At 39.4% G+C, this 20,766-nt stretch overlaps 5 protein-coding genes across 6 annotated transcripts; 3 read left to right on the top strand and 2 right to left on the bottom strand.

Annotated features, from left to right (window-relative positions):
* Positions 1 to 780: 780 nt before the first annotated feature.
* Positions 781 to 6,101, bottom strand: LOC111495530 (snurportin-1). The gene is made up of 8 exons (XM_023145610.1): positions 5,629 to 6,101; positions 5,033 to 5,219; positions 4,705 to 4,955; positions 4,253 to 4,367; positions 3,946 to 4,038; positions 1,437 to 1,580; positions 1,162 to 1,307; positions 781 to 1,075 (listed from the first exon to the last, which is right to left on the bottom strand). Exons 1-7 carry the CDS (start codon positions 6,024 to 6,026, stop codon positions 1,194 to 1,196), a joined length of 1,302 nt encoding a protein of 433 aa, XP_023001378.1. The 5' UTR covers positions 6,027 to 6,101; the 3' UTR covers positions 781 to 1,075; positions 1,162 to 1,193.
* Positions 6,102 to 6,736: 635 nt separating this feature from the next.
* LOC111495521 (exocyst complex component EXO70B1-like) lies at positions 6,737 to 9,205 on the top strand. The gene has a single exon (XM_023145597.1). It carries the CDS (start codon positions 7,074 to 7,076, stop codon positions 9,021 to 9,023), a length of 1,950 nt encoding a protein of 649 aa, XP_023001365.1. The 5' UTR covers positions 6,737 to 7,073; the 3' UTR covers positions 9,024 to 9,205.
* A 496-nt stretch (positions 9,206 to 9,701) lies between these two features.
* On the bottom strand, positions 9,702 to 12,297 carry LOC111495538 (SNF1-related protein kinase regulatory subunit gamma-1-like). 2 transcript variants are annotated; one of them, XM_023145620.1, is made up of 6 exons: positions 12,063 to 12,297; positions 11,630 to 11,802; positions 11,166 to 11,336; positions 10,762 to 11,037; positions 10,489 to 10,655; positions 9,702 to 10,272 (listed from the first exon to the last, which is right to left on the bottom strand). In XM_023145620.1, exons 1-6 carry the CDS (start codon positions 12,235 to 12,237, stop codon positions 9,975 to 9,977), a joined length of 1,260 nt encoding a protein of 419 aa, XP_023001388.1. In that variant the 5' UTR covers positions 12,238 to 12,297; the 3' UTR covers positions 9,702 to 9,974. The 2 variants fall into 2 exon arrangements, with proteins under 2 accessions (XP_023001388.1, XP_023001397.1); XM_023145629.1 differs by lacking the exon at positions 12,063 to 12,297 and adding an exon at positions 11,881 to 11,915.
* Positions 12,298 to 13,643: 1,346 nt separating this feature from the next.
* Positions 13,644 to 16,970, top strand: LOC111495549. Its single transcript, XM_023145641.1, has 6 exons — positions 13,644 to 13,831; positions 14,557 to 14,602; positions 15,232 to 15,346; positions 15,617 to 15,678; positions 16,375 to 16,478; positions 16,619 to 16,970. The coding sequence occupies exons 1-6, from the start codon at positions 13,730 to 13,732 to the stop codon at positions 16,655 to 16,657; spliced, it is 468 nt and encodes a 155-aa protein (XP_023001409.1). The 5' UTR covers positions 13,644 to 13,729; the 3' UTR covers positions 16,658 to 16,970.
* A 1,354-nt stretch (positions 16,971 to 18,324) lies between these two features.
* On the top strand, positions 18,325 to 20,024 carry LOC111466028 (cytochrome P450 94B1-like). The gene is made up of 2 exons (XM_023110589.1): positions 18,325 to 18,953; positions 19,043 to 20,024. Exons 1-2 carry the CDS (start codon positions 18,378 to 18,380, stop codon positions 19,967 to 19,969), a joined length of 1,503 nt encoding a protein of 500 aa, XP_022966357.1. The 5' UTR covers positions 18,325 to 18,377; the 3' UTR covers positions 19,970 to 20,024.
* Positions 20,025 to 20,766: the final 742 nt, after the last annotated feature.

Raw genomic sequence — 20,766 nt, 5'->3', positions numbered from 1 at the left:
GGAGAAAGGAGCCCCGCTTATTCTCCCATTCACCCAAGCAATCCCCAGATGGGAGTCTTCACATACACCAGGATTTTGGAATCGTGAAGTCTACAGCATTCAACCGCTCTTCCCTGCTTTTCGATTTCAAAAACAATCACGGAAAGGCGTATCCATCTACGATTATATACATTTTTCTTTCTTTTACCTTTTTTCGAGAAGAAAAAACTTGGGACGGAAACGGGCCATGTTGGGATTGTAATCCACACCCCTACGTGGGAATTGTTTGGTCACCACGAGAAAAAAAAATCACTTTTTTTAATAATTATAATTAGTTTAGGCTAAATTTAGCATTATTTATATAAATATTATTATAATTTTTTTTTATAAAAGCTTATGAGAAAATAACTAATTAAACTGCAAGGTCATGAACACGATTAAGGTCAAGGTGAGAATTCTCCGTCCCTAAAAAAAAATACCATTTTTAAAGAAAACTTATAATTAAAATTATAAATACTTAAGGTTAAATTTAGCATTTTATTATTTTATTTATATAAATATTAATTTAAACAAATTTAATATAAAAAAGTTAGAATATAAATAATTAACTAATTATAACTTGGTAGTAATCGAACTATCTAAGATAATACTCTAGCCTTCTGGTTTTTATTGAAAAGATAATACATGTATACCCTTCTCTTATCCTACACAAGAATTTACTTTCAAAATTGTTCTAATATTATAGTTTAATTTTAAAAACTAAAAACAGAAAAGTAGAAACCAAAGTACTGCAAAAATGGAGATAGAAAATAGGTGATTTAAACATTAAACTCTATTTGGGTTAAAGCATAAAAACTGGATCGTTTCACATTTCTCATAACGTACAATATTATATATTAAATCTGATGAAAATTGTAATGTCAAGAATTTTACCTCAAAAAGGAGTCGGAGTGATTGGCCAGCGAGAGATGCACCGACCTCAGAACTTGAACCGGGGGGTTGAATACCATGAGTTCCTACAGATATAAATATGGAAATAGTATTTCTCGACATGGTTAACAGGATGCTGCCCCGGTCTCCGCAAGATCTCCCTTCGCTGTATCAAGGACGAAAGGAGTTTGACAAAAGCCTTCATAAGAAAGTAGGCAGCATAACAAACAGAGGCATAAATAATGACCATACTTGCAATTAAGAAATCTTTGGACTATCGACCACTATCCATCCATTTCAGTATCACCATCTTCTCGGTGATCATTTGATGAATTGATGGACGTTAATAGATCATCTACTTTTAAAGGCGAATGGCGAGCCGCATATTGAAACATAACCTGCCACAGTTAGTTTCCTTTAAGGTCTAGGCAGAAAAAACAAATAAAAATAATAAAATAAGTGTGAATTAATTTACTAGGGATATGATTTGACCCTTTAACTTCGCTATTTAGCATAATTTCTCTAACCTTGGAGTAACTATCTGCAAAGGCTCGAGCCCCATTGACCTTGCCAACATATTGTAAATCTGCCCCCTGAATCCTCCCGTCAACAATTGTCAGCCCTCCATCCCCGATTGCAAATCGCAATAGATTACCTGAAGACAACCCTGACTGAATTTTATCGAAATGTCAGTTTAGATATTTGCCGACAAGAAGGAACTTCAAATGCTGGTAACATATAAAAACAGAAGACTTTTATAATTCTAAAAAAAAAAAAAAAATTATTGAGAAAAAACTCCTGTGGCATTAACTTAAAAGAAGCTTGAAGTGAGTTAACCCCAAATCTCCCCCAAAATCCATATTTTTTTATCCTTTCCAACCAATGGAAAAAGAAAAAAGGTAACTAAAAAGTTTTTTTTTTTAATTTTTAAAATCAAACATGAGGACGCAAAAAGAACTCCATAAAATGACAAGCCAGAAGATCACGACCACTACAAAAGTCGCTAAGAACCTGAACCAAAATATAAAAAAAGAGAGTAGAATTACCAGGAGATGTGATTCTAATCACTTAGTGATTGTTTGCGCTTAACACACCACCACGGACAAAGAACTAAAGTGGAAGACTTATTCACAACTTGGTTAGGAAGAAGGAATCTTTATGAGGAAGAGGAAATAAAGAAGGCTCCACTCAAAATAGCCTAATTCAAGAAAAGGTACCCTTTTCAAAAGTAAGCTCTTATTCAATATGAAAGACATCTTTGACCATCTTTCACCAAACAGAAACGCTCCAGGATATAGCACAAAGGAAGACCCAAATATAAGATGGATAACAAAGAGACCACCAAGCCACCATTTACAACTTACTACTAAACTTATTCACAATCAATTATAGTCACATAACTAAGAACGTTTATTCCAATTAATATTTAAGCATGTAGTAGTCTCAGAGACATGAAGAACTCAATTCAAATTAAGAAAAGAATCTCCCTTCCCTGCATAAAAAAAAGGTGCCATCCACAAGCTACAAATGATGTTTGAAGACATTCTCTGTCCTCACAACAAAGCCCTCCATTAAATAACTATCCATCACCTTACATATATTTCTGCTAAGGACGTCAATCACCTCAATTAAAAGGAAAGAGAACATAACATCACTTGTTTGGTACCTCTATGGAAAAGAATTCCCTCAAAACCATGCCAGAACTGATATCACACAAGCAATTCACAGACCAAATTCTCCAATTATAGCCAAGCAGTCCCCAAAAAAACCAAAACCAGAATGATCATAAACCTTTTCGAAACTGATCTCCACAAAGGATTTCTTCTCGTACTGATGAGCCTCATCAAGAATTTTGTCCCCAACCATTAAACTGCCCCAGTTAGCATAAATAGTATGAGATAGGACTTTCCATGACCTCTTGACCAGGTCTTGGGAATGGTTTACAGGGAATGAAGTTATGGATCTAAAATCCTCAATAGCTGACACGCTTGGCTTCTTACAAGAAAATAAAAAATAAAAAGATAAGCACAAGTTTTCTTTATAGTTGTGTCCACTAGATGCTCCCTAAAAATTAGTAAAAAACTTTGAGCAACTACCATTGGGGCAGAGACTTACAATTCTCAAACCACCACAGAGGAAACCTACGAGTTAAAGGAAGAGCATTGAGAGTTGTAGGTTTGAGAGTGAGAAACTCCTTAAAGGAAGGGTGTTGTAAGTTGTAAGTTTGTAACCACATATTCTCAAACTTAAAACAGGCCGAATCTCTATCTTACCACCCTAGAACAAAGGTTAATAGGCTAGTACTAAAAAGTAGTTTTGAAATGAATGATTGTATCAACCCTTGAAACAAGTCTAGAGTACTACTAAAACTTATCCTGTCTACTATAATTCTCACGAGATGAGGTAAAAAGAGTCAATTCTCTCTAAGTGGGGGTGAAGGTTGTTAATGCTCACTAGGTGGGTAAAAAGGGCCACAATTCCTGCTATAATTATGGGAATGGAATTGTAATCCTGACTCAAAAAGATAATAGTTGAGTAATTCCCGTAAACTGAAGGCAATATTGGTAAATGGTTAGTTTATAATTTAGTGACAGGCTTTATGGCACGTCAATATTCCTGTTAACATGCTCTTTACTATTACCTGTTAATAAAAACCATCGAGATTATTTTTCAAAAAATCAATGTCATGCAAACCACCTCATATCACAGGAGCTAACTAGCTAATTACTTTTTTCTTTTCCTGTTCCAAACAAAAAGATCTAATTGGTCAATCCCTTTAGAAGATGCAGATATCAAGCAACAGCTTCTTCAGTTAACAGAATCCCAAATAACAACATCAAGACTACAATATGGTGAAATAGGCACCACACCAAATTACACACCAGACATACAAAGGCACAAAAGAGAAAATAAAAAGAAATGAAAATCACAGACCAGATTTCCATGCAAAATGTAGTCTAAGTAAACAACATGTAATACACAAAATAAATTCAAAACTAATGACACCATAGAAAGGGTTAAATTTAGAACAAAAACCTTTTCGATAAAATTGCCATCTAAGCATCCAAAGTCCACTGGAGGATCATCTGATGTAGTCACCTTTCCATCATCTTGTAGCTCCAAAACCACCTGATCATTGAAACAAAGCAGAAGAAGCATTATAAACTATATGAAAAAAGAGAGTAGGTCCATGGCATGGATAACAAAATGGATCGTTTTGACCAATTGCGTTGTGGCAGCAGAATTTGTAAAATAAGAAAAAGAGAGGGAAAAAAAGAAAAGAATTACAGTCATATAGTTCATTTCTTTTAAAAGAGGAACAGGAAGTGTAGAGAAAAAGTGCCTGCTGTTGGCTTGGGACTTGTCCATTACTATCTGTGTCAATAACATATCGACTGCAACTCTCATCCTTCCAGACCAATGCAAGTGGTGTATTTCCGGGCTGGTAATGGGAATGCCTAACACAACGTAACTTCTTAGTACAAGATCAACGAAGATATAACTTGTAAGAATACAAATTCATGAAATGAAAGAAAGGAGTTAATGAGACGCACAGTGCATATTAATTATCAAGCATGAATATCATGAGATTATAACTTCAAAATTGTTAAAAACATATAACTCTGCAGATACATAAGGAGTGTTCCGCATGTTGTTCATAATATTTCAATAAGAGACAACAGAGGTTCTCAACTAAATGAAAAATAACATGTGAAATAAATTCAAAATAAATCCACGTGTAAAAGGAGGAGGAGAATTCAAAGTCTTAAATCCTTTCTTGATGGTAAACCTTACTTGTTGTAAAATAATAGGCCATCCTTGATATAAGGTGCCGCTCTAGTATAAGCAGCATAAAAACCATTTTGATCGCACGTATATACAGGAACAAGGCTGAATTTATATTTGTGATAGTATGAAGGTGGCTCACAAGCACCAGATTCAACAAGCTTGGAATTGAGCCAGAAGAACCGAAACTCGGCTGTGCAATCATAAAGAGAATATCCTCGCCAACAAATCATATCGATGACGTAGTAAGTTTGATCCATCTGCATGACATTCGAACTTCTACTTGTCAGTAAAAAATTTGGCCGACAGAAAGGCATAAGAAATATGAGAAACTTACTTCATGAAATATACAATCCAGGATAGAATATGATTGACCGGATCCAGAGGCATCTCTTCTCCTTGCTCCGTTGGGTAGAGCAGAAGGAAAACGATGCAGAATTGATCCATTTCGTAGCCTACTGATAGTTGTGCCATTGGAAGAAACAACAAAGCAACGTTTCCCGGAAGGCCTTGCAAATACGTACCTACAAGAATCCAAAGCATCGCAGAAACGTCACTCTCACCTTCGATCATTCCATGCAAATTTACAGAAAAATGAAAATATTCTCTCTCTCTTTTTCCTCTTCAGAATACTTATTGACATCAGAATAAGACATTTAGCGAGAAGTATCGTCCAAATTTCGGTGACGCCTTTCAATTAGCCAAGCACGAGACGTGAAGGAGAAAAAGGCAACCGAATACAATTGAATTTGAATGCGAACACGCGACTAGGAGAAAAAATCTGAGAGTGCAAGACTAATAGAAAGGCAACGATGATAAGATGATGTGTCGAGTAAAAAGAAACAAGATCTAAGTCCGAGTAGTAGTTGAAGAAAACGCAAACATAAATAGCTAACTGAATACTAGTAACTGAGAAATGAAAGGAATTATAACCAGTCTTCGCTAAGTCGATCAGGAACATCTATCATCCATTCAGGAAGTAACAGTTGCCTCGAAAACCACTTACGAGCCTCTGAACCTTTGAGCTTCGAAGCCTGGCGAACATCGAACTCCTTCAGAGAAGGCTCGTTAAATTCACTCTGCGATCTAAGCACCGGCGAGCATTCCGTTTCGGAATCGAGTTCATTTAGCTCAACCTCCAACACCGACTCAGAGGTACTAGGCTCGTTGAATGTGGAAGAGAGGGAGAGGAGCGTGGAGGCTAAGGAACGTGCTTGTTGCTGAGCGTCGCGACGATTCTGCTGTTGCCGTTGTAAAGAAAACTCCCGCCGCTTCTGCTGGTCGGAGATCGCGGGGCGTTTGTGAGGACGGCGAATGTCATGCGGTGCCATCTTCGCGCAATTCGGTTTTGGTTCGCAATATGAATGTGCGGTCTCCAAATCGGTTCGGCCTCGAAGGTCGCCCGCCGCGGCAATATCATGGAAGAAGAAACTCAGAAGTTGGGTTTATAGAATATTGGGCCCTCAACATTAATGGGCTTTTGAGCCCAGTACCGAATGACCGAGTTTTATATTAATTCCAATAAATAAATTAAAAATATTAATTTTATTTTGACAACTATTTTTTTCTTTCCTTTCCCTTGTGTGGGAGATCCTTACTCTTTTTTAAAAAATAATTTTAATAATAGAAATGTGTCCTAAAAAATCCAAAAAATAGCTTCATAATTTTTTTTGGTTGTCTTTTATCTATTAAAAAAAAGCCGAGTAAGAAGGCAGGTAGGTGGGGTGTGGAGGCTTTGGGGAATGCATTCGAACTTGCCTTTTTAACTACAATTATATTTAGATTAACAGAATGAAATAATATTTTTAAAATATATATATATTAAAAAAATGATTTGGTAATAGTAATAGGAAAGGAATTGACGTTAATTGAGAGAAGATACAAAAATGGATGAGATGCACGTTTTTATTTGGAAAGCGATGAAAGCGGAAAGAAGAGAACCCCGAAAGGAAGATGCTTTGTCTCACTCCGCAGTTTAGTATTTAATTATTATTTATCACTCACTCCCTATTCCCTATTCCCTAATCCCCCCCACCCCCCCCTTTCCCAAATTCCAAACCCGATTCTCCATTTCCGCCATTTAAGCTTAGCTTCCCTTTCTCTTCTCCCCCATTTCCCTCTCATTTCTTCTATCTATTCCATCCCACTCCTTTGCTCTGCAGGGCCCTTACTTCCCACCGCTTACGCCCAACACTCCCAATGTGTTTTCCTCCTCCCTCTTCCTCATAACGTTCTGTAACTCAGAAGAGACAGAGAGTGATGGGGTTAAATTTGGGGCTCACAAATGGCCTGTGATTTTCCCATGCCGGAGATTTGAGACTCCATAGCCTTTTCCGACTGTAACACCCTTGTCGTTCTTCTCCACAACCCCTCTAAATATGGCCGCAACGAATACGGATGTAGCCGCCAGCGCCGTCGACGACCGTGTCTTGTCCACCGCTCAGCAGATCGTCAAGAGCCTCAATACTCCTAAAGAGGTTCGTGAGGACATGCTCTTGATACTCTCCAGTTTTGATAATCGACTTTCCAGTATCAGTAGTTTGATCAACAGTGACGACTCGAAAACCAAGAACGACAGGTTGGACGCCGCGGAGAAGGTGATTCTTCGTTGGGACCCTAATTTCGATGTGTCGAGACGGTCGCTTAATTGGGAGGACTCGCCGGACGAGGCGGCTGAGTATTTATCGGCGGTGGATGATATAGTCCGGCTAGTAGAAGACCTTTCAATTGGGTCCGAGTCGACTGAGTTCGTAGACCGGGCCGAAAACGCGATCCAAATGGCGATGTGTCGGCTCGAGAGCGAATTCCGCCATATCCTCATCCAGAGCGCAGTCCCTCTCGACGCCGAGCGGCTCTACGGCTCGATTCGAAGAGTTCACCTCTCGTTTGCGTCCAATTACAGTGAAATTGACGATGAATTCGAGAATTTCGGCGAGGACAGTCGCAGTTCCGGGCGATTCCATGAGCGAGGTGGGACAATTGGAGAAGATTCTTGGGTTGATTTGATCCATCCTGATGCGGCTGTTGATCTATCGGAGATTGCGGACCGTATGATTCGTTCCGGCTACGAAAAGGAATGTGTTCAAGTCTACAGCACGGTTCGTCGCGATGCTTTGGACGAGTGCTTGGCAATTCTTGGCGTCGAACGTCTCAGCATTGAGGAGGTTCAGAAAAGTGACTGGAAATTTTTGGACGAGAAGATGAAGAAATGGATTCAGGCCGTAAAAGTAACAGTCCGGGTGATTTTGGTCGGTGAGAAGAGGCTGTGTGATCAGATCTTTAATGGCGCCAATGAATCCAAGGAGATTTGCTTTAACGAAACAGCCAAAGGGTGTGTGATGCAGCTGTTGAATTTCGGTGAGGCAGTGGCTATTGGGAAGAGGTCACCGGAGAAGCTGTTCCGAATCTTAGATATGTATGATGCTTTGGCCGGTGTTTTGCCCGACTTGGAAGCCATGGTTTCCGATGAGTTTCTGATTAGTGAGGCGCATGAAGTGTTGTCTGGACTGGGAGAAGCAGCCACAGGGACATTTGCAGAGTTTGAGAAAGCCATCGAAAGCGAAAATTCGAAGAAAGCGATGCAAAACGCCGAAATTCACCCGCTTATTCGATATGTAATGAATTATGTGAGATTGCTGGTTGATTACAGTAAGACAATGAACTCTCTTCTGGAAGACGAGGAACGCAGTGTGAACGACAATGACGATGATCTGCAGCTGGAAAGCACGTCGCCTTTAGCTCATAGATTGTTGATGTTGTTATCATCTTTGGAATCCAATCTTGTGGATAAATCAAAACTTTATGAGGATGTTGGGATGCAGTTCATATTTCTAATGAACAATATACTGTATATAGTGAAAAAAGTGAAAGATTGTGAGCTTGCCCAGCTGCTGGGGAGTAACTGGCTTCGCAGGCATAGCGGCCAAATTCGCCAATATGAAACGAGTTACCTTAGAGCCTCTTGGAGCAAGGTCTTGTGTTGCTTAAAGGATGAAGGCATTGGTGGGAGCACGAGCAATGCTGCCTCCAAGACGGCTTTGAAGGAAAAGTTCAAGAATTTCAATGCTGGGTTTGAGGAGATATGCAGGGTCCAGACGTCCTGGAAGGTATCGGATGCTCAACTGCGCGATGAGCTGATAATATCCGTTTCGGAGAAGGTGATCCCGGCGTATCGCTCCTTCTTGGGAAGGTTTAGAAATCAATTAGAGAGCGGAAGGCATTCTGGAAAGTACATAAAGTACACGCCGGACGACTTGGAGAACTCTCTATCAGATTTGTTTGAAGGATCACCTGCTGTTTCACATCACTTGCGAAGAAAGGGTACTTGAAACTCTTTCATGCTCTGAGCTATTGTTCATCCTTTTTTTTCCTAATGTTATAGACGCATGATATTGTCAAGCTTATGATCTTACTTACAAAAGTTCATACACTGTATATTACAACCACCAATGTTGTATACATTAGATTCTGCATCTTAATAATTTGAGGTCAAGTGATATTGTGGACATAACTTAAGACCGCCAACCCCGACCCCGACCCAACCGCTACTACTGAAAATCCATTAGTCAGTCTACTACTACAAAGAAGCAAGAGTCAAATCTGAATAGAGGCTAATCTAAACAAACAACTTTGTGCCATAGCTTTGTTTGTGTTGCTTGAAATGGCGAGTTCCTGGCATTCCTATTGCTTGTGATGGGGCTTTGATTATAACCCAACAACAGTCAAAATTCCCCATTTACATTAAGTTTAGGGAACACGTGAGTGCTTTCAGTTGCACACAGCTAGCGAACAACGCAAATCATTTGGTTAGATGAAGCATCAGCTCAATTATTGTTCAATGACAGCTTTGGATAGTCCCATCATTTGATTTTGGAAGCTCAATTACCTCATGTTTCTTTCAGTGTACCTCCCATTACTCTTGACCTTGATTGATCGTGATATCTCATTTGCTTCTCATTTTTATGTTCAAATTCGACTTCTCGACTTTTATTCAAACTTGTTATAGATGGACCCAAAACAGCCAAGTGTGGCTATATTTATAATAGATCGAACTCGCAACAAGCTTGGAGATTATGCCAAACAAAAATTTACACAAAATGTGGCAAACCCAGTAGAGAACTAATTACAGGTAAACTTGCCTATATTACAATATGCCCGTTCAATCCATCCACCAAACCACTCGAGATCAAGGACAGAGAACACACAGAACAGAAAACTAAATGAAGAGGGCCAAAGACTTATATTGACCGCATCATCGTGCTCTCGACACCGTATCACTTTCAAACCCGACTATCCTGAGGCAATGGCAGAACACCATCAAAGAAATCGCCAAAGTAACCGTGGGGTTCGTGGACTAACCTCGAGATTATGTCTCTAAGAGTGATAACTCCTTGCAGATTACCATCGCTGTCGACTACATACACGCGGTGAATCTTCTTGGAGTCGAGCATCAAAATCAGATGCTTTATCGTGTCGTCCTTCTTGCACGTAATCATGTTGGTCAGCATTGGAGAGACCTCGTCATGCTTCTCTAAGTAGCTTCTAACCGCTGTCAGAAAGTTTTTCGCTGTTATCGACCTGTCAGACACGAACAAGATCCCCATGTCAATCAATGATAAACATATGCACAAGATAACTCTAGTTCCTACAAGTGGTAACCACAACAACTGTGAATTAGATACTAAGTTATATGATACGAATTCGTTTCTATTTCATTTTTTTCTTAACCAAAAATGTAAAACTTTGCCTGCGAATCAACAAAGGCCGAACAATATCAAAATATTGGTCAAGGACCTGTAATCGTGGTAGATTTCTGGTGCAGTGAGCAAGAAATGGATATCTCTTAAACTAATATTTCCTATTGCCCTGTTTCCACCACCCCTTTCGATAACAGGGACACCTCCAACCCTCTTCTTCCTCATAAGTTTGAATGCTTGTAGAACGGGCTCATCCTCGTACACCTACGTTAAAAGGAGGACAACATCGAAGAAAGATAAATAACAATCAGATTTTGCTCAAATGAATAAAAGCATTCTCTAAATTTCTTATGACTATCCAAAAATAGACCTTGACAATAGAAGCGGGCGACATCATGGGAAGACCGAGCTCCAAGAGAGTCTTTGTTCCCCAACGTTCAAACCATTGTAGCCCTGCACATTCTGCTAACATGTGAATAACAGCAGATTGTGAGATGATGTTTTCAATCTTTCCCACCCCCAAGTCCACCACTGGTACACTTTTCATTTTGTACTTTGATAACAGTAAGAGCATGGTCAAGAACGAGTTCGTCGTCTGCAAAGCAAGAAACGGGGCCCAACGGAAAGACCCCGAGATGTCTCGCACCTGTACATTCAGAAGATTTGATGAAACATCAAACAAAGCCACATTCATCAGCTAGAAGGTGAGAAAAGCACCGAGATCAGACTGTTCTTCAAATTGTTTCTGATCTAATCTTGAAAAGGAAATCAAACCTGTGTGCTCTTGTACAATTCAGACGAAGTTAAGCATTCGAAAAAGCTTCCCGAGGTTGCTGCAGCTGATTCCGAGCCCAGTACCTGCTGTTCAACAGGAGATATCACCCCACTTGCTGCTGCAGCCACAGCACTTCCATCACTTGGACTTCTGGGGGATGGAGGTTCCGACTGCAAGACAAATCACGGTGTCGAAAATTGCTCATTAGTGTACAGTAATCTTAAGAGTTTCAAAGTTCATTCACAAGAGTTTTGAGTCAAAAACATAAATTATCACAAAGAACAAAGAATCCCTTGTCTTTCATCCCAATGTTTCAAAATCATTGATAGGATGCAGCAATGAACAAAAAATAAATGGTTTGATTCCAAAAACATGAGCATTCACACATTCTTAATGATCAAAACATAAATGAATTCAAATAAAATGTGCTTTGAAAAGAAAGATTCATTGGCAAAATCCTAACCTGCTGAAGAATCCAAACAGCAATTCCAGCAAACTCAACAACACCAATGTATCTATCAATCCAACTAGCATGATCAGGTGCATCAACGTCCACCACAGGGGCGCTGAGGATCTTATGTTGGGCCAAAATTTGAACAGCTTCAGCTAGACTGCTGTCCGATCTTATCTCAATTGCTGAACACAAATCCAGACAACAACACTTCAATAATCATCCAAATCAAAATCTCCAAACCAAACCAAAAAAACATCAACCATCCATTTCCTACGAAAATTGTCGAGCTCCACCTCAGCTTCAAAGTTCTAGCCACGTCACTAATTCCAAATTGTAATAAATTCATCAACCATCCATTGGTTTTCAAGAACAGAAAGCAAAACTCAAATCATATACGAACAAAATACAAAAGTGATTTGGAAGGGAAAAATAAGAAGGATGCCTTGATCAAAAGGGGCAGGTGGAAAAGCAGAGACAGGGATGCTTTCAAAACAAGCATTAAGCTTCTCGGTAGGACTGAGCTGCGGCTCTTGAACGTCCCATAAATCTTCCACTTGCATCCCCAGCTTCGCCTCTGGGCTTCTAGGACTCTCCTCTCTAGTTGCCGCCATCACCATTTTCTTCTCTCTCTCTCTCAATGATCGGACTTTCCTTTTTTTCTTTTTCCAATTGGAACAATGGCGGAAAGCATAAATAAGTCCGCTCAGTGAGGAATACCACTGTGCAACAGGGGAGTTTTAATTTCGTGCATTGATTTAATCCTGGCCGTTGAAGGGGCGGACTTTTGTATACGGAGGATTGACTGCCACGTGGTGGACTGAGGTGAATGGGGATACAGTGGTCAACAGAGATGTGCGGCTTTTACGTACAGAACGCTAATGCTTATCCGGTTTGCCGGATTGGGAATTAAAAAAAGAAAAACCACCTTCCTTCTTTCTTCTTACCCTATGTTTACTGCTAACCACTGCTGTGGGCGATGCTACCGTGCGCTGGACCGCACTTTCCGGCCTGCTTTGTGGCACCATTTCATAGGCTCTTCTCCTGCTACCGTGGCGGCCATAGCCTCAATTTTCGTCATCTCTTATGAATATTCTGTTTTTCCTTTTTCCTTTTTTTTTTCTTTACTAATCTCTTCTGTATATCCAAGTGGGTAGACTGGGCCGATAGGTAGGTATTTAGGAACTTATTGGGCCGGGTTCGTGCAGGCCCAGCCCACAAACAAGAATGAGAAGACAAAAATTACAAAATTTTCTCATCAATAATAATAGTTATAATTTCACATATATTTTCCAGAGTCGACTACTTGCGAGAGTCAATATGTCTTTCCTTTTACTTGGAATCAATATCTTGATTAACTTATCAAAATAAATAAGAAATTTTTGCATTTAATCGCGATCCATCCGATATCATATATGTGTCTAGATGCTTTACTATTTACTATGTCCTTTTTCTATTATAGGGTTTGACCATTGATTCCCATTATATTATCAATTGTAGTGCAACAGCTTTTAAAGTACAAGAATAGGTAATGAAATGTTTCTATTAGTAATTCTGATGGAGTTCCTTGATATTCGGTTATGTCGAAACTACTTAGTAACCATAGCAATCACTGACATTGAAGCTGTTATGCACCGAAAGCGGAACAAATGTACTCACAACACTAATGAACGAAATTACACACAGAGACACTAAGATATTTACGTGGTTCGAAGAGAAGAAGTTTTCTTACATCCACGGGTAGCAACTTGATATACAAAGTGTTACAAGTGAATATCTCACTATCACACTAGTACGTCACTCAACAAATAGGATGTGACACCTAAAACTCTCCCAAATCCCGATAACTAAATCTGATATAACTAAATTTAATTCAAATAATTAAATCAAATCTAATCCAAAATCTAATTTAAATAACCAAATCCAAAGAGAGTGTAAAATTGGTATAAATCGGACCCAAGATTACAGAAACAGAAACAGGCCGTAAAGATTTATTTTACCGCGCTTCCCGTGTATTTAGCGCTGTGGGCTTCTTGGTTCCGCCCTTCAACACAGATTTCACTCACCATCTTGCTGTCTTTCTAGTTTTTACTTTGCAAGGGTTTCTCGCCCATGGCGTCCTCCGCTTCTTCCTCGTCTCATGGCGCTTCCAAGTTCCTTGGCGACCTTCCTTCCCGTGGCTACTTTTCGTCTTCCGTCCCCTCCTCAAATCCTGTAATGTTTCTTCTCAAATCTCACTGTTCTTTTAAATCTTACTCTTCCATATTCGCTCTGTTTGAATTTTGTATATTTTTCCATCATTTTCACATCCACATTAGGAAAAAAAAATTCACTTAGCGAGGAATTATGTATAGTTCGATCAATCACTTGACTTCATTAGGGCCTGAAGCCATGGAAATTATAATAATGCATTTGAGTCTGCTAGCACGTTTACGAGGGAGTTGAGTTCATCATACGTTTTTAAGTTGTAAGAGAATGCTTTAACCTTCTCTCGTGCTTAAAAGGATGCTGTTGTTTTACTCTCATTTCGTAAGATTCCAAATTCTTAGTGATCAAGGACCTGTTCTTTATAGGTATGCGAACTTATATAAATTGTGACAAAGAGGTGTAATTTGAATTTTTCTGGCTAGGTTTTTGCTAGGATGCCGTTATTCTTTTGCATCTATTATTTATGTGTTTTGTTAGATCGGATGATACGAATGTTTGAGTAATTGAGTTGGTTATCACTTTAGTGTGAATTAAAGGATGTATGCGTGTTATTATGTTGGAAGATTTATAACCACATTGTAGTATGAAGGTATTTTTTGGATTATCAATTTTGAGAATTCAGTCCTAGTTTTTTCCCTTGCGATGGCTCATATGGTCATTTACAAGCATTTATCGTGGTTATTGTCCATATTGAAAGGATTTTTTTTTTCTTTCTAAATATGTTCATGCAGGGAAGTATGCGAGTCTATATCTGCCTTCATGATACCTCACCACCAGGTTATCTTTTATTTCTCTGAATGTTCATTTTATTTACCCCTAAGCAACCGTTTAAATACATAAGGCTGTAGGTGTACCATGAAGCAACACTTTAATCATGTAAGATTGTAGGTTATGCAGTTTGAGAACTGTTATTCACCAGATATTTGATTGACATGAAAATTGATAAAGAAAGGAGAATCTGATTTTGGCAATTTACATGTGTTTTGAATGTATGTGGAGAAACCAACAAATAGTCATTGTTGACATTACTGTCACGCTATCAGGAATGATATCTGAGATTCATCCATCATCCTACCGAATAGTTCTTGCTGAAACACGTCAGAAACTGGACTTATCATTCACCGATGCACTGACCACTATGTTGAGGATTGTTTGGAGAGAGTCCCACATTGGCTAATTTAGGGAATGATCATGGGTTTATAATTTAAGGAATACATCTCCATTGGTATGACACCTTTTGGGGAAGCCCAAAGCAAAGCCATGAGAGTTTATGCTCAAAGTGGACAATATCATACCATTGTGGAAATCTGTGGTTCCTAATACACACTGTGTTACTTTCTGCCATGTTATGTATTTTGAACACAGCAAAAACTAATAAATATTTACACCCATTTTGTTGCATCCAGAGGACCAAGAAATAAAGACTAACCAGCAGAATATACTTATTCGATCTTTGATGCTTAAAAATTCCAGCTCAAAGGATGGAAAGGGAGTAGCTGCAGCCGAATCCTCTCGAAAGAGGTACCATCATGTCATTATCTTTCTTAGAAAATAAAAGGCTGGTCTTCTAAGGTGGCTAGTTAGCCAAGTTTTGTTGAAACTATCGGATTTTGCTGCATTTTCTTAAGTGGCACTTGAAGCTAACAATTGATTGTCGTTTGTTATCGCATTGCTCATAAAATATATCATTTTCATTTCTTAACACATGGTGCACGTACCATATAGCATATAACTTTGGTTTTAGAATCTACATAATATTGAGTCTTAATTATGCTATCCTTATCTTTCCAGGGCTGGTGAAAAAATTTCAGATGGCAGAGCAAAGAGGACTGCCCAAGTAAGTTCAGGAAAAGGTAAGTTTTTGTTGATCATGTATACAGAAAGTAAGTAGGGCATGTTGACTGGCTCGTTACTCATTGCAAATGTTCTTCAAAAGAGTTTAACTAAATCCTGCCTTCGTTTCTCCTTGAGCATTGTGCAGACAGACATTAATGTAGTCTTAATCATAATTCATGAAAGTTCAATCAGCATCACCATTTCTTGTTAGCATCAATCTCTTGTGGTGCTCTTGTTTGTTCTTTTTGTTTTTTAAAATTATTTTCTTGTATAATCCAATTATTTTTCTTAGTATTTTATAGAGGAAAATTATGTGACCCATGTGCTGACCCCTCAAGAGTGAAGGAACAAAAAAGTATCAACCTAGCGGGGTGGTGCCCTTTCTCTTTAATATGAAGAACAAGTGAACGACCACTATCTATTATATGCAAAAAAACAATAAATCAATGCATATTATACATTGTGGTTCTACATTTTGAAAGGCCCCAACCCTTAAAGAACCCTGCATTTCATACTTTGGTGTTTAACGTCTAGAAATATGTCGAGCAGTTCAATTTGTTAGTAGGATATATCTGAAAATTGAAACAGAAAGGACCAGTCAGGGGAGGATGCGTTTTACCTTTTTACCTTTTTTCTTTCAATGATTAGTTTATAGTTTCATTAGAATTGTGTTCCAAATCTGATGATTATGGTAGCTACAATAATGCATCCAGGAGCATCAAACAGTGAAACACCGAGTAAGGATTTCCAGAATTTGACTGTAGAGAGGCTGCGTGCGCTTCTCAAGGCCAGAGGCCTTTCGCTCAAAGGAAAGAAGGCAAGTATATTATATTGTAATCAATGTGGAGTAGAGTAGCTGAATAAGTCTTATTGATCGTTGTGTTTGAGGATTGAGATGAATGCAACTGCTTTCTCTGTGGATTATCCTTTTCATATTTTTCGATCGGCTTGGTGCAGGATGAATTAATTGCCCGCCTTAGAAGCGCTGATGGTTAGACGACCACTATGGGAGTGAAACACGTGCTCCTCTACATGAACAACATGAGCAGCAAGGAAAGCAACCCGAGAGAGAAAGTTAAGGATGACTGTTTCCTCAACATTTAAATAGGAGTAGGGTAGAGTTGAAGTTGAACTGATGATGGTTCTTGAGAAATTAGTCATGAGTATCTGCATTCATTCATTTTGATTGAGGGAAAAAAAAAACAAAACATTGACAGTTAAAATATAGAGATAAAAGTAAGAGCGTGTATTTTTTTGTTTACTCTGATTTCCAGCAAAGCTTATGACATAGAAAATTGACCCTTCTGAATCATATTTGAAATCTGCAAGCTCTTTATCATATTTTTCAACTTAATGATCAAATTTTAGATTAAAGAGCTGTTTTATTGCACCTTTAAACATATGAAAGAAAATAGTAAGTAATATATGTGTGTGTGTGTGTGTGTGTGTGGTTTTGAAGGAGCGGATCAAGAACTCCAATGTTCTGATCAAATGGTCGTCGACATGCGTCCGCGAGAGAGAGAGAGAGAAGAGTAAAAATTTTGAAGTACCGCCACCAATACCAACAACCGCAGGACTGAATACAGTGCGTACAAATTAAAATACAAACCTCACGTCGGTTTCCAACCAACAGTGAGAGCATGATTGGCAACAAAAAAAAGTTGACTTGATTGATCAACCAGATGACCACCGTCATCACCAGTCGTCGTCGACATGTCGTCCAGAGTTCCCCAAAAAATTATATGAAACTTAAGCGGCTGCGGCCATTGGGGCCTCCAGTTTTGGACGGTGAGATAGGTTAAAACCTGAAATATCATTGGCCACAGAAACCATTCTCTCTCTCTCTCTTCCAAAACGACGGCGTTGCATCTCCCCATTTTCTCTCTCATGTGCTCCATTAGTCCGTCCCACCTTTTTGTTTTGCGGCGCCAACAGGCCGACTACACGTCCTGTCAATCAAACATTACCTAATGACACGGTGGGTTCGGGTTCGGGTTTATTTGGAAAAGCCCTATGCTGCCATTCCATGCATAACCGGCTCTGCACATTCTTCATCTGCTTTTATTTTCTTATCACACTCTATTCCTTCCAATTCTATACATTTTTTTTTATAAAATAAAAATAAATAAATACGAGTAGCTTCGAACACCCATTATTTTTTTTAATGCGTACGTTTTAACTAACAACAAATAGATGTAATTAAAAATTAATTGATTGTGCTTTGGGACAGTTGCCATAAATTTGGCTCCTTTACCCACCTCAAGCCTTATAAATTATTACGTCTCTTTAGCCCCCGCATAGTCTACCATATTGTCAGTGATCTCTTCTACAGTCGTATCACATTTCACACGTGTCATTTACCTACTCCTTTTTTTTTTTTTCTTTTTTTAATTATTCTCTTTCTTTTCTCTATTGCAATCAATAAGATTACTCACATATTTTCCTTCCAAAAAAATCATTACTAATCTCATATGTATTTAAGTAATAGGTAGATTTTTATTAAAAAAATAAAAAATAAAATAAAAGTGGAGAAGAGAAAAAAAGCAAGTAGCCACGTGTAATTCTTGTTGAAGGGTTGGCAATTTCCCACGTGCTCTTCCTTTTACAGCTCACATTGCATTACCCCCACCCTATAAATATCCGTTTCTTCCCCAGTCCACAAACTAAAAAAAAAAAAAAAAAAAAAATTAAAAGGTTCTCTCAATATTGAAGTACCATGCAAGACTTGGCCGTCTCCCTCTTCCTTCTTCTTTCCATCTCTCTCTGGGCTTTCTTTCTTATTTATGTTTTCATTTATAAATTTCACCGCTTTTCTACTAACCGCTCTTCCCCTCCCTCTTACCCTTTCATCGGCTGCTTCATCTCCTTCTTCAAAAACCGGCGCCGCCTTCTCTCCTGGTACACCCACCTGCTTTCCAACTCTCCGTCCTTGACCATTGTGGTGCACCGCCTCGGTTCGAGGCGGACCGTCGTCACGGCCAACCCAGCCAACGTCGAGTACATGCTCAAGACTAATTTTCTTAATTACCCTAAAGGAAAGCCCTTCACTGATATACTCGGCGATCTCCTCGGCTGCGGCATTTTCAACGTCGACGGCGAGTTGTGGTCCACACAGCGCAAGCTCGCTAGCCATGAGTTTTCCGCCAAGTCTTTAAGGGAATTTGTGGTTAAGACGCTTGAAGATGAAATTCATCTCCGTTTGATTCCGTTGCTCCAGAACGCTGCCCGGACTAACGGCGTCTTGGATTTGCAAGACGTTCTGGGTAGACTCGCTTTTGACACCGTTTGTAAGGTTTGTCGAAATTACCCTTCATGTTAATTAATCACTAATTTATGTTTTTGGATACGTTGATTAATGACGTCATTGTGTTTGTTTTCCAGATGACTTTAGGAACTGACGAGCAATGTTTGGACATGTCGCGCCCAGTTCCAGCAATAGTAAATGCATTCGACATGGCCACGGGGATCAGCGCCAAGCGGGCAATAGCGCCAGTCTCTCTGGCGTGGAAGGCCAAGCGGCTGTTCAACATCGGCTCCGAGAAGCGGCTCAAAGAAGCCGTCCAAATGGTACACTCATGGGTCTCCCACATCATTCGCAACAAAAACCTCGACAACAATGAAGACAGCGATTTATTATCTCGGCTGTTATCCGCCGGCCACGGCGAGGAAGTCGTCCGAGACATGGTCGTCAGCTTCATAATGGCTGGCCGCGACACCACCTCCGCCGCCATGACGTGGCTCTTCTGGTTGCTCACAAAGCATCCCAAAGTGGAACAAACCCTTATGGACGAAGTGGCTTCCTTGTCCAACAATTACCAAACGGCGTCGTTGGGTTACGGCTACGAAGAATTAAAGGACATGAAGTATTTGAAGGCGTGTTTGTGTGAGTCCATGCGGCTTTACCCACCGGTGGCTTGGGATTCAAAGCACGCAGCGGCGGCGGACATTCTGCCGGACGGAACTCCGGTGAGGAAAGGGGACAGAGTGACATATTTTCCGTACGGAATGGGGCGGATGGAGGAGCTGTGGGGTCCGGACCGGGAGGAGTTCAAACCGGAACGGTGGTTTGAAAAGGGGGAGGCGAAAGCGGTGAGTCCGTTTAAGTTCCCGGTGTTCCAAGGCGGGCCGAGAATGTGCTTGGGAAAGGAAATGGCGTTCATTCAGATGAAATACGTGGTAGCCACGGTTTTGAAGCGGTTTGAGTTTAGAGCGGTGAGTGAAAGTGAACCGGTTTTTGTGCCGTTGTTGACAGCTCACATGGCAGGTGGATTACAGGTTTATGTTAGAGAAAGAAGAGGACAAAAGTGAAGCATTTGGTGTGTGTTTTGAGTTGGAAATAATTGATGAATCGTAGCGCCGCAAAGCCAACATTTAATTAAAAAAAAAATATAATGATTAAATGTATAAATGAAAAATGTACGTCGCTATAAAGCACTTTAATTTTATCTATATGATCCAAATTCCAATTTCATTTCCCATTTAAGCGCACGTTTACTTCATTCCTTGCTAACCAACACACCAGAATCTTTCTTTATACCGTCAACTTTGACCTTTTTAACTCCCACATCCTTTTTGTTTTTCCTCTTAATTTTCAGTGCAAGATAAGGATATAATACAATATCGACATAGACACGTCATTTTTATAAAAATTTGACGCGTACACGTTTATTAAAATATACATATCATTTTGTACATAAGAATATTAAAAAAAGTGACGTCAAATCCGAAACGGACACATTTACGTCTATCGAAGTTTTTGCTATGATTAACAAGTGTCTAATACGTGTTCAATCAGGGTTGAATAGTGTTTTAGATATGAACGCTCTAACTAAGCTAATTTCACGAGACAGGCAACGCCACTAATCCTACATATAACTTATCTAATCTTACTACATGAACTAATTATGTCCTTATTACTGACCATACACTCGTAGATGTTATGTACAGCTTCACCAAGACAAGACACGATATGAATTTGCATGCAGAGAAAGCCACAAAGCAATGAGTTCGATGACAGTAACCTGTTGGTTCATAAGGTTTGGTATGCATCATCAGAACAAGCTATGAGAGGGCGCCCTTAAAGAATGAATGAAACGTCAGAGCAA

The sequence above is a fragment of the Cucurbita maxima genome, unplaced genomic scaffold (assembly GCF_002738345.1).
Source record: "Cucurbita maxima cultivar Rimu unplaced genomic scaffold, Cmax_1.0 Cma_Scf00002, whole genome shotgun sequence".
Lineage (NCBI taxonomy): Eukaryota > Viridiplantae > Streptophyta > Magnoliopsida > Cucurbitales > Cucurbitaceae > Cucurbita > Cucurbita maxima.
This window is presented reverse-complemented; position numbering and strand designations above follow the sequence as displayed.